General features: G+C 38.5%; 1 protein-coding gene across 1 annotated transcript in view; it reads right to left on the reverse strand.

Annotated features, from left to right (window-relative positions):
• The window catches only part of DACH2 (dachshund family transcription factor 2), a gene marked incomplete at its 3' end in the record, with an annotated part of 454016 nt that overhangs the window by 219191 nt on the left and 217648 nt on the right, over window positions 1–17177 (reverse strand). Inside the window, exon 2 of the mRNA XM_080652343.1 lies at window positions 11800–11931. Within this exon, the coding sequence (XP_080508469.1) occupies window positions 11800–11914 (115 nt within the window). The 5' untranslated portion in view covers window positions 11915–11931. The remainder of the gene's footprint in view (window positions 1–11799; window positions 11932–17177) is intronic.

Below are 17177 nucleotides of genomic sequence, written 5' to 3' on the forward strand. Positions count from 1 at the left end.
GACAGGTCCAATACTGGTTAGATACTTCCTCAGAAGTGGAGTTCTGCTGTTTGATCTAATGATAGTCTAGTTGGAGGCAGGAAGAAGGTGAAGGATTAAGAAAAAAGAGTCAGAATGATTTTACATTGGCCATAAGATCTATAAGGAACTATCACATCATTTCAAATTATTTATTGTGAAGAAAAAGAAGAGACAATGCTTAATTAATTTGGAGGTGTTTTTATACAAACTGCTTTAACACTGATAAAACAAGAAATTCTTATTCCACCAGATGAGTTATTAAAGGTAGACCTAGTAAATAATTCCCCAATAGTGAAGTTTGCTTACTCTTGGAATAAATTTTTAGAATGATCTTTAAAAGTACAATGGGTCTCCTGACTTACATTCCTTTTTAAGGGTCCATAGGCATGGAAGAAAGATGAAAGGAGTGCTAAAAAGTTTACAATTCTATGAGAAAAGCCATTTAAAAAGAGTTCTTGGTATCAGGTTCTAATAAAAACAAGCATGCCTCATTTGATTCTCTAGAAACATCTTGCTCCATATCTAATGAGTTATTTGAATAGCATAAAGAAAGAATGTAGCATTGAGATTTTCTAATTCAATTTTGCAAGGTAATCAACCACATATACCTTGATTTTTTTCACTAAGAACTATATTTTCAAAAAGGTAAAATACTCTACATCTGCTCAGAAGTTAAACTAACACTAAAGTCAGAATAAGCAGAGATTCTGAGGATAAAGATTTACATGGTTACCATCTTGGATTCTTCAGAGGAAGTCACTATGGACAGTAATGCGATTTTTAAAAATACTGCATTTATTTGTACAAATATAAAGACTACCCTCAAAGTCTTTGTTATATTAAAAAAGGGAGGGAGGGGCTGCTGTATTTCTGATCTGACGGTTACAATTATAATTGTTTAGGCATCTATTTCCCACAAACTCTCCACAGCCATAACCTTTAGTGATTAATTGTAAAGCTCCAGGAGCAATGGTACACAAACTAATTTCCTAAAACAATAAAAGACAGAATTTCTCATTTGAAGCTAAATGAAACATAGACCAGTTGTTATTCATGCTGAAATCTTGATGCAGAGTCATGGTATAGCCATTATAGAAGCTATTAAACAAAACATCAAATCAAAGAAACTACAGGTCTGTCTTCAAAAAAGAAAATGCTGTTCTTGCTAAAGAATCTTCTAACTTTTATGTTTGTGTTTCCTTCTAAGTCTAATGTTATTAATTCTATTTTCTTTCTTTCCTGCCTCTAGCTTTACAGTCATAGAAAAAATATAAGTTTTAAACAAACTGGAGAATATATAAGAATTCATAGAAGGAAAATTCCTAGTCACTGTCATTCAAACATCTCAACTAAATACAAGCTTCCTGTCTTGCTTATTCCAGGATATGTCAAAAGATTTAGAAATTATCTTCAGTCATATAATATACTAGTGTCCCAGTGCATGGATTCATACACATTGAAAGGAAATTAATTAGAAGGTGGCCAGCGAGGTGGGACTGGCGAGATGGGCCAGACACACCCTGAAGCCAACCTCCTGTGGTCCCTCCCCAGCGTCTGTGGAGTGAGCGGGGTCCCTCTGGCAGGTGCGGTCCCTTGGCCTGGCCTGCAGGGATCAGGCCAAAACTGACTCTCTGACACCCTCCGAGGCGCACTGGAGTGAGAGAGGGCACTCTGCAAAGTTGCTGTCATACAGGGTATGGAACACAAACAGCAAGTGTACAGTAAACCAGATTCAGGGCTAACAGTGTCCCAGCAACAATATAACCTATGGCTGAAGGTGGAATCACGTGGCCCCGCAAGAAATCAGGCTCCCTCCTCTCTGGTTTTGGGGCCTGTCACCCGAGTAGGGCCACTGCCAAGTCACTACAGCTGGGCAGCTCCTGCATTGAGCGACTGCCCTCTGCTGGTCAGTGCATGTTATAGCGACTGGTTGGATGGTCGGACACTTAGCATATTAGCCTATGATATATCCTATCTAATAAAAGAGAAACATGCAAATTGACCATACCTCCGCTAAGCCCAAAGCCATGCCCACCAGCCAATCAGGAGTGAATTAAACCAACCAAGATGGCGGTTAATTTGCATATCCAGGCACAGAGCGAAGACTGAAAACAACATAGAAGGAAGCCAAGCGCTGCAGAAGGGATCGAAGCTGCGGAGAAGCAAGCAAGAGGGGCTGGGGAGAAGGGAAGAAAGCAGGCGGGGAGGGGGAGAAAGGAAGGAAGCAGGCAGGGTGGGGGAGAAGAGAGGGAAGCAGGCGGGGCAGCAGAGACCGCTGCAGGAAGCCCTATTGCAGGAATCTTCCTGCAACGGGCCTCTAGTATATATATATATATATATATATATATATATATATATATATATATATATATATATATACATACATATATATAGATAGATAGATAGATAGATGATAGATAGATAGATACTCTGTGACTACTCTACTTGTTTTTTTTTTTTAAGGAATAAAAAAGTGCAATAGATGATCTCATAATACCCTCTAGGAAAATGTTACATTTCTGCATATTTTCCTGTTGAGTTTAAATATGGACAAGATGATGTTTCACTCCATATATAAATAAAGCCTATCATAAACAAATAAAAGCTAGAACTTCCACAATTAAGTAAAAATAGTCAAGAGAGTAATGGAAGATTGAAAGAAAAAGTTATGAGAAATGTTCATAGAAAATAAAATATGATTCTTTTTAAAATGGCAAGATAAATATAAATATATTCAGACTAACACAAAATTTTAATTCAATATTTGATATGTTTTTTAAGCTGCCATACTTTGACTTCTGGGAATTTAGCAACTAATAACAATGATGAAATTGAATAACAATCCTGCCACAATATGACATTTAAAATAGAGTACGCTTCTTCTAAAATTAAAGAGAAAAACCTCTTCTTTGAGTTTTCTGGTTGTATAGTTCATTGTAAATGGCTTGTAACAGGCAAAAACATTCTCTAAGGTAAAATGGTCACATGGTCACGAATAAACAGGATAAAGATATATTATCCATTTCTATTTATAATTTTCCTTTTAGAAACAAATGTTGCCCTTGAGGGAAAATTAAGAAACATTCACTCAGATTAATTTGTGACCTGGGATCAAAGTCATTGAGTTTATACTTAAAGATGATGAAAAATCTTAAATCCTTTTTCATCATTTGTAATATTTGTGGGGGTTGCATATTTTTAAGGTTTGATTAATTGGATCCAGTTTCAGAATTCCAAGCATTTTTTTTCCCATACCACACTTAATTTAGGGGAAGGAATAGGATATCAAGAAAAAAATCTATCAGTCATAATAGTAATGCCCACATTAGTTTCTGAGGTCTAGGTAAGTCTAACCTGAAGTCTGATATCTACCTTGTACACAGAAAGAACCTTGGGCAGGACAAATTAAGGACAGTCTCACTATCAACTGCACCTCCATCTTTAGGCTTATTCATTGAGACTCAATAATCCTATCTAATAAAAGAGTAATATGCAAATTGACCATCACTCCAACACACAAGATGGCTGCCCCCATGTGGTCAAAGATCCTGCCCCCATGTGGACACAAGATGGCCACCACAAGATGGCCAGCAGGGGAGGGCAGTTGGGAGGGACCAGGCCTGCAAGGGAGGGCAGTTGGGGGCGATCAAGCCTGCAGGGGAGGGCAGTTAGGGGTGACCAGGCTGGCAGAGGAGGCAAGTTGTGGGCGACCGGGCCTGCAGGGAAGGGCAGTTGGGGGGGGACCCAGGCCTGCAGGGGATGGCAGTTAGGGGTAACCAGGGCTGCAGGAGAGGGCAGTTAGGGGCAAACAGGCTGGCAGAAGTGGTTAGGGGCAATCAGGAAGGCAGGCAGGCGAGCAGTTGGGACCCAGCAGTCCCAGATTGGAGAGGGTGCAGGCTGGGCTGAGGGACACACACCCTCTGTGCAAGAATTTCATGCACCGGGCCTCTAGTAAGAAAATAAATTTCATTATGTACCTTATAATAGATTATAGTGGAAAATCAATGCAAATATCAGAGGCATAATTTTATAGCAGAAAGATTACTGCCAATGCTTTTATTACCTAACTGTGTGACCACAAATAAGAACATTTCTCACCCTCCAAGCATTATCTGTAGTATGAAGGGTTGTACTTAATTATTTGTCACTTAGAGCTCTAAATTTTAATTTTAGAAATACTTGCCAGTATGATTGTAAACAACAGAAGCTTTACAGTTACTTAACCAAAGAATGCAATTAAGCTTTTTTATTTATCAAACATAATATTTCTTCAAGCCACATTCTCAACTCTTACCCAATTTCAAGACATAGGCTGAAGGCTCTGAGAACCACTATTTGAAAATAACTGCCCTGGAAAATCAATTGTACTGTCTCCTTAACACATCATTCAATGCCATCCATATTTTCACTTTCACATTCTTCAAAGACTAGTTCCAATGTCACATCCTACACTTGAAATTCCTTCCTGGTTTTCTTATTCAGAAGAAATTCCCTCTTTCTCTATATTCTCACAGCACTTTGTTCCTCTCATTGCTTTTTATCACATTCCATGTAAGAGTATTGTAATTTATATATTGATTGATTTTTAAAAATTTCTTCTCTTACATCATAAGCATTTGAAATCAAGTAATTTCTGTCTTTTTTCCCATAGTGTGAACATATTACCTTTTTCACTGTTAGAATAGTGGACATTGTGGATACAAATTCAATTTATTTAAGAATCATATTCAAGAATTACTCTAATCCCTTACGGAGTGACTTATTAATGATCACTAGTCACACTGCTGATTTCATTCACCTACTGGAAGTTTAGGGAATCTCTATTATTTGCTACTCGCTTCAACTCTACCATAGGAATTCTGTGTAACCAAAACTGAAAATAACTACATTAGATCATAATTTACTGCTCAGCCTCTAGGTCACCACACAAATTATATGAAATATTCAATATATTTTCCACATATGATACCTCATAACCCACTTGATAGAATATTATTACTGCATTGACTGATTTTCCTTTGGCTGATTGAATGTAACATGTATTTTGCAAACAGAACCTGAGTGATTCTCCAATAACAAACTTTCCTTTGGTTAGAATGTCTGATTTACCATTTCTACTTGAACCATAAACATTCAGGAAGACCATGCCTGTAAACATTAATCAGACCATACACATTGTTAACTGACATCTCCCTTGTCAATCCACATGCTTTTTTTTTCTCTCTTCTTGGAAGGCACTAAAATAAATCAAAGATTAAAGCCATGAACATTAAAAAAAAAGAGAGAGAGAAATCAATCAGTCTTTAATTTCAAACAAGTTTAAGACCATAAACAATTCAAATCCTGAAGTAGGATACCCAAAGGGGATCAAAGACATACCAGTCCCTGGGTTATTAAAAAAAATTAACATTTAAAGTTATTGATATGAATCTCTATTTGCAAGTGATCACTTGAGGAACTGTAGCTTAATTTTCAGTGAGCAGATGTTCCATTTATCCAGACTTTTCCCCACATTTATTAAAGTATAATGGACAAATAAAAATTGTACATACTTAAGTTATAAATTTAATTATTTAATATAGGTATATATTGTGACATAATCACAATATCAAGTGAATTAATATATCCATCACCTCACATAGTTAGTATTTTTTCTTTTTTGTGTTGAGAACACTTTAAATATTCAATACAGTGCTGTAATCACATTATCATACATTAAATTCCCAAAACTTACTCATCTTCTATAACTGAAACTTTGTACACCTTGACCAACATCTCCCCATTTTTCCCACCCTCTAGCCCCTGGTAAGCACCATTCTACTCTCTGCTTTTTTATACCAAAGTGGTGGTTCTATTTTTAATATTTGGAAGAACCTCCATAATGTCTGACCAACTTACATTACTGCCAATAGTATACAACTGTTCCGTCCTCTCCACATCCATGCCAATATTTATCTTTTTTGTCTTTCTTATAATAGCAATTCTAACAGGTGTCATGTGATATCTCATGGTTTTAATTTGCATTTCCATAATGATTAGTGTAGCAGAGCACCATTTCAAATAACTGTTGGTTATTTGTGTCTTAATTTGAGAAGTGGCTATTCAGGCCTATTGCTAATTTAAAAAAAAAAACAAAACTTTTTTTTTGTTAATCCTCACCCAAGGATATTTTTCCATTGATTTTTAGAGAGAGTGGAAGGTAAGGAGAGAGACAGAGAGAGAGAAACGTCGATGTGAGACACATAGAATGGTTGCCTCCCACATGCTATCAGGGCTGGGGATTGAGGCTGCAACTGAGGTATGTGCCCTTGACCTGAATCTAACTCAGACCAGTTTGTGGGCCAATGCTCTATCCACTGAACAAAACTGGCTAGGGCTTTAAAAATCTTTATTTCTTTCTTTTACATAATTGCTCTGGAAAGAGCCTTGAGTAGTATGTTGAACAGATGCAGGAGATGGTGGGGGGAAGGGGGAGAGATTAACCAAATGACTTGCATGCATGCATATAAGCATAGCCAATGGACACAGACACTAGGGGGGTGAGGGCACGAGCTGAAGGGGGGGCAATGGGAGGATAAGGACACTTATGTAATACCTTAATCAATAAAAAATAATAAAAATAAGAGTGGGCATCCTTGCTTTGTACCAGAAGGTAGATGGAAAGCTTTATTTTACCTGCATGGATTATGATGTTGGCTGTGGGCTTTTCATATATGGCCCTTATGTTGTGAGTTAAGTTTCTTTCCTACCTAATTTGTTCAGAAAGTTAATTATAAATGAATGTTTATTTATTTAATTTTATGTTTCAATTACATTTTACATTCAATATTATTTTGTAATAATTTCAGGTGTATAGCATAGTGATTAGACAATCATATATTTTACTTGGGGTGTCTGCCTTCTGAGCTCTATCTCCCAAGTCCCCAGTCCTGGCTTCTGTTCTCACAGCTCCAGTCCACTTCACCATCCCTCTGTCAGAGCACAGGGTGGGTGGCTCCACAGGGAATTTTGTGAGTTGGCCTTTTAAGAGGGTGCCTGAATTTTCAGCTGTTACTCCCTGGCAGACAGCACCCCACTGCTTTTAGCAGCCAGTTGTTATGTGGGTACCCTCCTCAGTTTTGGTGGTCTCTGCTGGGGGGCCCAGCTAGGGGATTAGGTCCCAGAGTTCTCAGTGGCACCCCCAACTGTTGGGATATCTCTCCGGGACTTCAGCTGCTGTCTGTGGCCTGACTGGTAATGGAAATGGAAACCTTTTGGTGTAACGGGACAATGCTCAACCAACTGAACCACAACAGCCACTCAGTGCATTTTCATTAGTGACTTTAATTTACTTATACTTAAAGGAACTAATGATAAGTAAAGATATATTGTTGCCATTTTGTGAATTGTTTTCTATTTTGAAGTTAATTTGCCCCTCTTTCCTTCTCTTGCTGTCTTCCTTTTTTATTGGTTTATTTTGGTACAAATTTGCTTTCCTTCTTCTTTTGTGTATCTATCATAGTTTTTTACTTTTTGTTTCACTCAAGAATTATACAAAACATATACTTTAAACCTTAATTTTAAGCTTATAACTTAACTTCTATTGCATACAAAAACTACACTTTTATTTACTCTCCCCCATTCATTTTGTATTACTGTATTCAGAGTTTTCTTCTTTTCACACTTAGTATCAATTAATAATATTTTACCTCAACTTTTATATTAGGGTTAAAAGTAATTTATGTACAACATTGCATTGCATTAATCTGTATTTGTCTATATATTTACATTTGCCAATAAGATTTATGCTACATCCGTTTGCTTCTGCCAAATCTTTAAATATCTTGTTCCAGTATCCCTTATTCTGCAAATCTACTGCTGAGAAATCTGCTTATAGTCATATGATGGCTTCTTCATATGTAACAAATCACTTTTATCATGTTGCTTTCAAATTTCTCTCTGTCATTGACTTTTGAAAATTTGATAATACAGTCATGTACCACATAATGATATGTCAGTCAATTATGGACTACATATACATATGACTGTGGTCCCATAATTTATAACAGAGCTGAAAAACTATCATCCAGTGACATCATAGCCTTTGTAATGCCGTAGGACAATGCATCACAATACAGTAATATCTCAGGTCTTCACATTCATTCATCACTCACTCACTGACTCATCTAAAGCATCTTCTAGTCCTGCAAGCTTCACTCATGGTAAGTGCCCTAAACAGGTGTACCATTTTTATCTGTTAAACTGTATTTTTACTGTACATTTTCTATGTTTAGATATGTTTAGATACATAAATATCATTGTATAATAACTGTCTATAGTATTCTGTAAAGTAACATGCTGCACAGGTTTATAACCTAGGAGCAATAGGCTATACCATATAGCCTAGGTGTAGTAGGCTACACTATCTAGGTTTGTGCTAAGTTATTTGCACAATGAAAAAATCACCTAAAGATGCAATTCTCAAAACCTAGCTCTGTATTTAAACAATATATTACTGTAATGTTTCTCGGTGTAGTCTTATTTGGGTTGATTCTATTTGGACATTTTTGAACTTTATTTATGTGGATGTCAATTTTTCTCCCTAGATTTCAGAAACTTTCAACCATTATTTATTTAAATGAGCTTTCTTTCTCCCTTTCTCTCTCTTTTCTCTTTCTGGGTTTCCCAAAATGCAATACTGTTCCTTTGAGCGTATCCTATATATCTTCAAAGTGTCCTTTCTACTTTTCCATTCTTTCTCCTCTGACTAGAATATTTCAAATGACCTATATTCATGTTCGTAGATTCTTCCTTCTGATTAAATGAGTTGTTATTAAAGCTCTCTACTGTGCTTTTGATTTTTGTCACTATATACTTCAGCTCCAAAATTCTGCTTGGTTCTTTTTTATGATTTCTATCTTTTTGTGAAACTTCTCATTTGTCCATGTACTATTTTCCTGATTTCATTGAATTATTTGTGTTCTCTTGTAGTTTTCTGAGTTTCCTTAAAACAATTATTTGAATTCTTTGTCAGGAAATTTATAGACCTCCATTTATTTGGGGTCAATTATAGTGTTCATTTGGTGGTAATATTTTTCTTGATTTGTCATGTCTCATAGCTTTGCATTGCTGTCTGCACATTTGAAGCAGCAGGCAGCTATTTCGCCCTTTATGGACTTACATCAGTGGGGAAATATCTCCATCTGTGGGTGGGTATAAGTACTAGTACATTGGCTGGTGGGGTGCAGTGGCTCTGGCTCTAGCTGTTACAGTGGAAGCCCCATATCAGGGGGCTGGGGAAGAAACAGAATTGTTGCCTTTGAACTGCTCCATAAGCTGAAGTAACCATTGGCAAAGACTCTGAGGACATTTAGCTGGCAAGTCTCTGGGTATCCATGGTGGCCATGAGGGCTGCTGGAGTCCTCAGTGGCAAAGGCTGCTAAGGTCTACTTGCTCTCCTCTTCCCTCACAAGATAAAGTTATAGCTTAGAGAATCCCTCTTGGTAACAGGACCTGGTTTACAAGTGTGGTCATGGTAGCAGTGTTCATTTATAAACTATAAAAACCTCAAAGACTTCATCTATTTATTATTAGTATTATTGTTATCATCATTATTTTATATCTGCTTACCTTCGTTACATCAAGACAAGGATAAACTGTAATTTTTGCATGATCACAGTTACTACTCTAATTCGATTTCTATAACATCAAGTATAACATTATACACATATGGAAACCTAATACTTTCTTTTATCACAATGATGGATATCTTGGGTTAAGCCAGATTATATGTAGCTAAGAAAATTAAATATTTACTATGTTAGAAACTAAGTCACCAGTATAGATCTCAAAATGTTTAATGCTGTCTTATTATAAAGTAACAACATAAACATTTGTACAAAGTCTTTTTCAGAAACTGGTATATCTGAGAAAATAACTACAGTTACTTCTTAAGCTCGCACTAATATTTATTGGTACAAAAATATTTTTATTTACAAGAGAATTTCTGTCAACTGTTGGTTACTTCCAAGACACCAAGATTTGAACCCAGTATGAGTTAAGAGATGTTAAGTTGTGGAAACTGATCATTAGTTCATCACTGTATCTTCATCATAAAAACAACTTTTATTCAAGAGGGTTGATAAAATTAAAAATCGTGTTACAAAACAGTGCTGAAGAGAAGGAAGAACATGGAAAGGGCAAATACTTTGCACTTAACCAGACATGGGATTGAAACATCTCTGCTAATTACCAACTTTGTGTCTCTGTTTCCTGATTTGCAAAATGGGAGTATTGAAAATGCTTTCCCCGCCTGGGAATATGGTAAGAATTAACTGAGTTAACACAAGAAGTAGAAGATGAATAAGTTCTCAATATCTAATGCATGGTATTGTGATTATAGTTAACAATACCTTTATTATATACTTAAAAGTGACTAAGAGACTAGATCTTAAATGTTCACAAAAAAAGAAACAATGATGTGATATTGTGAAGATGTTAGATAATGCTATGGTGGTAATAATATTATAATATTACAATATATAAGTGTATCAAATCAACACATTGTGCACCTTAAACTTATACAATGTTATATGTCAATAATATCTACATTTTAAAAATTAAACTAAAGGAAAAATCATGAGAGATACTTAGTACATAGTAACAGGTAATTTCTTACTATTATTATTCTTTTGCTTAATGTTAATTTTAATCTTATCTATGTCTTGCTTCTAGTTACATGAATCCACAAAAGTATGCATTTTTCCATTATTACCTACTGTGAGCACTGATTAAAGACTAATTCTCATAAATCACCATGAACTTTTCATTTTAGATGAGGAGGATGAGGAGAGCTACACTGCATTAAATTCAGACTAAGTTTATCATACTGATTTAAATCAAGAATTTCCCCCTTTGCTTTTTCCTCCAAGATAAGAACCCACAATACTTGAACATCTAGGAGCCTAAAAGAAGACAGAAGAGGCTGCTACCAATCTGCCTATCATATTATATTGAATTTACCTGAAGTGTTAGATTGGAACCCTATGGCATCTCAGACCATCTTTTGTTGCCCCTTTTACTCCCCACTAAAATTAAGCTGTATTTATTTATTTATTTATTTATTTATTTAGACATTCATAAATATTGAGAGTTATAATCCCACCTAATTCCAAAAGAGATGTGAGGGGTGGTCTTGTGATCAAAAATAAGGAATAAATATCACAGGTAAAGGAGAGAAAACTAGTATGAAAAGGAAGGGGATATTTCAATCCACAGGCATCTTTCTCTTCCTTTCATCTTTTTTTCCTTGCTGACTCTTTGTTCTTCCTCTTTTCTTTAGCCACTGCTGACAATACCAGGAGTCTGCCAGCACCTTCACTTAGCTAAGGAGGTGGTACTCGAACTAAAGAGACTGCAGCCCACCCAAGGTGAATTCTCAGAACTACCATTCAGTGGTAAATTACTTAGAGAAAGCTGAAGTAAAAAAGCCTGATATGAAGCTGAAGGGGGCAGCTTTTAGCAGGCAAAAGATGAAATAGCTAGCAAGATAAAAATTAGTATTTAATTCCTCTTACAACAAAACAATAGACATAATTCAGTGCTTCCTCAAATGGGATTCTGACCTGTAATGGTTTTCTAGTTTCAATGTACAAGTTAGAGATAGGATTAAGCATACTTCTTTAGTAACTGCTTAAAATTGAAGTGTACATATTATTGTCCTGCTCCCATCAGCCCTCCTCTCTCCCATCACAGAATAAATCAATGAGTCACCGTCCTTGGATAACTGAAGACACTTACCTGTATTACAATTAAGATCATCAGGTTCTGATTCTGCCCCATTTTGGCTTCCATTTCCCTGAAGAGTGTTCACAGCTATAAGCTTCATCTTCTGTAGCTTCATTGCCTCAGCCATTGCTGCAGCTGTTATACCTAAAACCAGAATTATCCCTTTTAAAATTAGGACAACTTAATTTAATTGAAAGCTTTATATGTTTCCTTATCAGGCCTATGCTACAAAGCATAAGCAAAGGTAAGTCCACCTCTAATCTACACTAATAAAAGAGAAACATGCAAATTGACCGTACCTCCACTATACCCACAAGCCACGCCCACCAGCCAATCAGGAGCAAGTATGCAAATTAACCCAACCAAGATGGCTTTGGCCACGGAGCAAGCAGGAGGCTTGGGTTTCCCCAGCAATGGAGGAAGCCAAGCTTCCTGCCCGCCCTGGCCAGCCCTGGCCTCTGCTCAAGGCTACAAAGTTTCAATTATAGAAGATAAATAAATCCCAACAAAAATGGCTGTAGCCACGGAGTGAGCAGGAGGCTTGAGTTTCCCTGGCGATGGAGGAAGCCAAACTTCCTGGCTGGCCCTGGCCTCCGCTCAAGGCTACAAAGTTTCAATTGTAGAAGATAAATAAACCCCAGATACCAGGGCCTCTGCTTGGGTCACCAGGGGGCGTGGCCGGCCTGCAAACCACCACAGGCCCCTCGCCCAGGCTGCCCCATGCCCCAAGGGAACTCCCACCCTGATCCGGGACAACCTTCAGAGCAAACCAGCAGGCCCCCACCCGTGCACCAGGCCTCTATCCTATCTAATAAAATAGTAATATGCAAATTGACCATCACTCCAACACACAATATGGCTTCCCCAGTGTGGTCAAAGATGGCTGTCCCCATGTGGACACAAGATGGCCACCACAAGATGGCCAGCAGGAGAGGGCAGTTGGGAGGGACCAGACCTGCAAGGGAGGGCAGTTGCGGGCAATCAAGCCTGAAGGGGAGGGCAGTTATGGTGACTAGGCCGGCCAAGGAGGAAAGTTGGGGGTGACCGGGCCTGCAGGGAAGGGCAGTTGGGGGGGATCCAGGCCTGCTGGGGAGAGCAGTTGGGGGGTACCAGGCCTGCAGGGGAGGACAGTTAGGGGTGAGTAAGCCTGCAGGGGAGGGCAGTTGGGGGGGACCAGGCCTGCAGGGGATGGCAGTTAGGGGTGACCAGGCCTGCGTGGGAGGGCAGTTAGGGTTAAACAGGCTGGCAGGGAAGCAGTTAGGCATCAATCAGGCTGGCAGGGGAGTGGTTAGGGGGTGATCAGGCTGGCAGGCAGAAGCGGTTAGGGGCAGTCAGGAAGGCAGGCAGGCGAGCAGTTGGGAGCCAGCAGTCCTGGATTGTGAGAGGGATGTCCGACTGCCCATTTAGGCCCGATCCTACCGAGGGGGTCCCAGATTGGAGAGTGTACAGGCTAGGCTGAGGGACACACGCCCCCCCCACCCCCCGTGCACAAATTACATGCACTGGGCCTCTAGTTTATAAATAATATTCTTTAACAAAGTGAATTTCAACTCCCATAAATTACTTAATCTTGCAATGGATTATTTGAAAATCTAAAAATGCATTGATATGGTTGGATCCTCAATTCAAAACACAGAGAAACACAAAGAGAGTAATATGAAATTGTTTGAAAAATTTCAAAACTCTTGCTAATGTGTTCTGGTGTCTGTTAAGATCTCTGGACAGATTTTTTTAGACATAAATCACCTTATACTAAATTCCAACTATAACAATATTATCAGAAGCACACTGAAATATTAGAAGGAACCACTTTCTAATGAATATATTGTTGGTGCCCATGAATGAAAGGGGAGAAGGGTGGAAAAAAAGATTTCAAGTAGTCTTTCTCCCAGTTTACCCTCCTCATCCTTATACACTGAGGGATAAAATAAATATAAACATATCATGCCACATATGAAAGTTTGCCAGCCCCTGTAGTATAAAGCAATTACATTGTTTTGTATTAATATAAGTAAATTAGAGGCCCAGTGTATGTATTCGTGCACTGGTGGGAGTCCCTCGGCCTGGCCTACTGATTGCAAGAGGACGCAGGCCAAGCCAAGAGACCACACCAGTGCACCATCGGGCCAGGGAGGGACCACGGGAGGGCTCCAGGGCATGGCCAGCCCATCTCACCCAGTCTCGATCTGCCAGACCCCAGCAGCCAGACCCCAGCAACAAGCTAATCTACTGGTCAGAGCGTCTGCCCCCTGGGGGTCAGTGCACATCATAGCAACTGGTCAAACAGTTGAACAAATGGTCAGACACTTAGCATAGTAAGCTTTTATTGTATGGGATTATTTTTAACTATATAATGGTATGAAGAGGTAGGAATAAAAAACCCAAAGAGAAAACATGAGAGCTTAAGTTTGAAATTCTGTCTCCTAGGAAGTTTATATTAGGCTAAAAATATCTAAGTCAACAGTTTCTAAAACTAGAATCAATATTTCAGCAATGCTTTCCAGAAAGTCTAGTGAATTAACTTAATTATTTGTAAATAGTATTGAAATGCCATAAGCCAAAATAATTTTTCTCATAGATTTAAACCAGTATTGTAGAAGATATGCATTGGTTGTTGCAAAAAGAAAGCACAACTGCTATTATTAGAAGAATTTGATTCTAAGAGATAGGGTGAATCCTTATCAACAGTGTAAGGGAAAGTGAGTACACCCTAGAACACTTGATTGTGCATGTTTTAGAGAATCACTAAGGTTCTATTTTGTCACTCTGTATTCTTTACAATGTATGGAAACTCAAAATGAAGCAAACTTTGACCACATTAGCTTGTCTATGAATAATGGAAAAGAAAGGCTCTGAAAGAAAGTTGTTTTAGTCTCTGAATTGATTACATACATTTGGATATTTTCTAGTTTGTTCCAGGGGTTTTATAATCATATTAGCTTTACTGAATTTGGATCCTCCAAATGGACAGAAAATATGATGGCAAGGATTTAAACAAAGGGACCCTGTCTAGAACAGCCAGAGCTGAGTGCCTCATAACCCAAAATTAATCAAGAAAATTTTACTGAATTTACATCAGTTCCTCTGACTAGCAATCCAGGACTGGATCTTGACTGTGATAATTATGAAATTTCTATGTGTTTCATGACTGGTAGTGTAAATGGTAGATTTTTATGAACAAAATATGGATTCTGACTTTATGAAAAATAAGTCAACAAAATAGTTTATAGACAAGAAATTCCAAGTAAAATGTGTATCTCATACAATGACACTAAGAGAGTGAATAGGAAGAATCCTCTATTTTTTTAATTCATTGAAAAGATGATGTTTCAATATCTATGCATTCTTTCAAGCAATTGCTAGCTGCTTATTTTTTAAGAAAAACTCGATGAGAAAATTCAGAAAATAATTTTAAGATAGTAAAGAATAATAGTATTTAGGAGCCATCAAAGATATTTAAGAGCCATCCAGTTCAATCTCCTCATTTTGAAAATGAAGAAAGAATTTCATAGTAACCTATCATAGGTTAGTTATTTTGGGGAAGATATGAAGCAAAACCCAAGTTTCTTCAGGGAAGCTTGACATATTAAAGTACTGAAGTAGTTCAAACATGAGTTAATGAAAATGTCTAAAGGGCACTGGCTGCTGTGGCTCATTGGTTGGAGCATCATCCTGTGCACAGAAGGATCTTGATTTCAAGTCCTGGTCAAGGGCACATGCCTGGGTTGTGGTTCACTCCCTGTTCCCTAGTCAGGACACATGTGGGAAGCAAACAGTCAATGTGTCTTTCTCACATTGATGTTTCTCTCTCTCTCTCTCTCTGTCCCTCCCTCCCTCCCTTCCACTCTCTCTGAAAAGCAATGGAAAGGATATCCTCTGGTGAGGATTAACAAGAAAAATATCTAAAGGGATATGATTCCCTTGTCAAATATAGTTTTATATTTTTAATTATTTTTCTATAGCTTCTTACATTTGATTCCAAGTTTAGAGGCTTAACCTCTAACTCATATTTTGCCTCATGGTCCATATTGTAGTGACTTTAAACTTGGGAAATCTTAAATCCTATTTGTTCAGTCTTCATTACAACACCAGAATATCTATGTCTTCAGGTAAAATAATAAGCAAATGGAAAGCAGTAGAAAAGATGTTTGATTTGTTTGACCTTTCATTAGCAATTTATCCTTTTACTCAACTATTTGGTTAAAGTCTTAATGTCACAATGCTCCTCAGTGTAATACTGATGGATCTAAAATAACAAATCTCCTAGCACCACGTTCCCAAAATGCATCTCTGGAAGGGCATGCAGAAAAGAGCATGCTGAGGAGGAAAAATGGTGGCTGAATAGGCAGACATGATGTGCACCTCGTCCTGGGGCCAGACTGGAAATACAACTAAATCAGAGTACATCCACCCAGAATTGAGAGGAGCAGCTGGCAAGCAGGCAGAGAGGGTGAGAAGGAACCTGCATTACACCAAAGCCATGTCCTTTGGCGACAGGCATAACATCCAACTGTGAAAAAGCAAAGTCACAGGGCTGCTGGCTTCTGGGGAATCTGGACCCAAGACCACAGCCACTAAAGGCTGCACTACAAAAGGTGGCCCTAGCAGCATGATGCGGGGGAGGTGGGGAGGAACTCGCAGTTGTTTTGTCTTTGCTCTTATTCTCTAAACTCAGAACACAGGATTTTTTCACTTGCAAACACTCACAGGAGGCTTTGGCACAGGGAGAGAGGCACAGACTTGAGGTGCCTGAGGAGAGGCTGGGGAGGGAAGCAAGGCATAGAGACATGGACAGGAATCTTATATTGGGGCATTCTTAGGCTTCCAGACTTAAGCAGCCATTTCTTGCCAGAAGAGCCAGCCCCTCCCAATAGCCTCGAGGCAGATAATACAGCCTGCCACACCCTGAAGTTTGAGCTCTGCAGAGGAAACAAAGGTAGAGGCCACAGTTATGGCTCTGAATAGTCAGAAGGGGCCCTCAGTGACTTGATGGGAAGATGGGCCATCCATGCCTCTATTCTGGGAACCGGACTGATAAAAACTGCAGGTTGCCAGCCAACGCCATTGGTCTTCATACAAGGATCTCTGACCAACCAAGGCCAGAGTAATATTGTGGGCCACTCACAGAGGAGTCATTCTGGATCAGGAAAAAAAACACACCCATCTTATTTCCTGAAAGCACTTCCCCATCAAAGCCAGGTCCAGAGACAAATGCTTGAGTGATTAAGATCTAAAGCTGGCAGACAAGTAAAGAGGGCAGATTGGCCCCGAATTCTTGCAGCCAAAATCTATGGAGACAGACCCAAGTAGAGGACATATGGATCACTTGGAGATTCGAGCAGGGTGCTAAAAGCCAAAAGACAGTGCCTGACAGTGGCCAGCACCAAAGT

The sequence above is a fragment of the Plecotus auritus genome, assembly GCF_963455305.1.
Source record: "Plecotus auritus genome assembly, chromosome: X".
Classification (NCBI taxonomy): Eukaryota; Metazoa; Chordata; class Mammalia; order Chiroptera; family Vespertilionidae; genus Plecotus; species Plecotus auritus.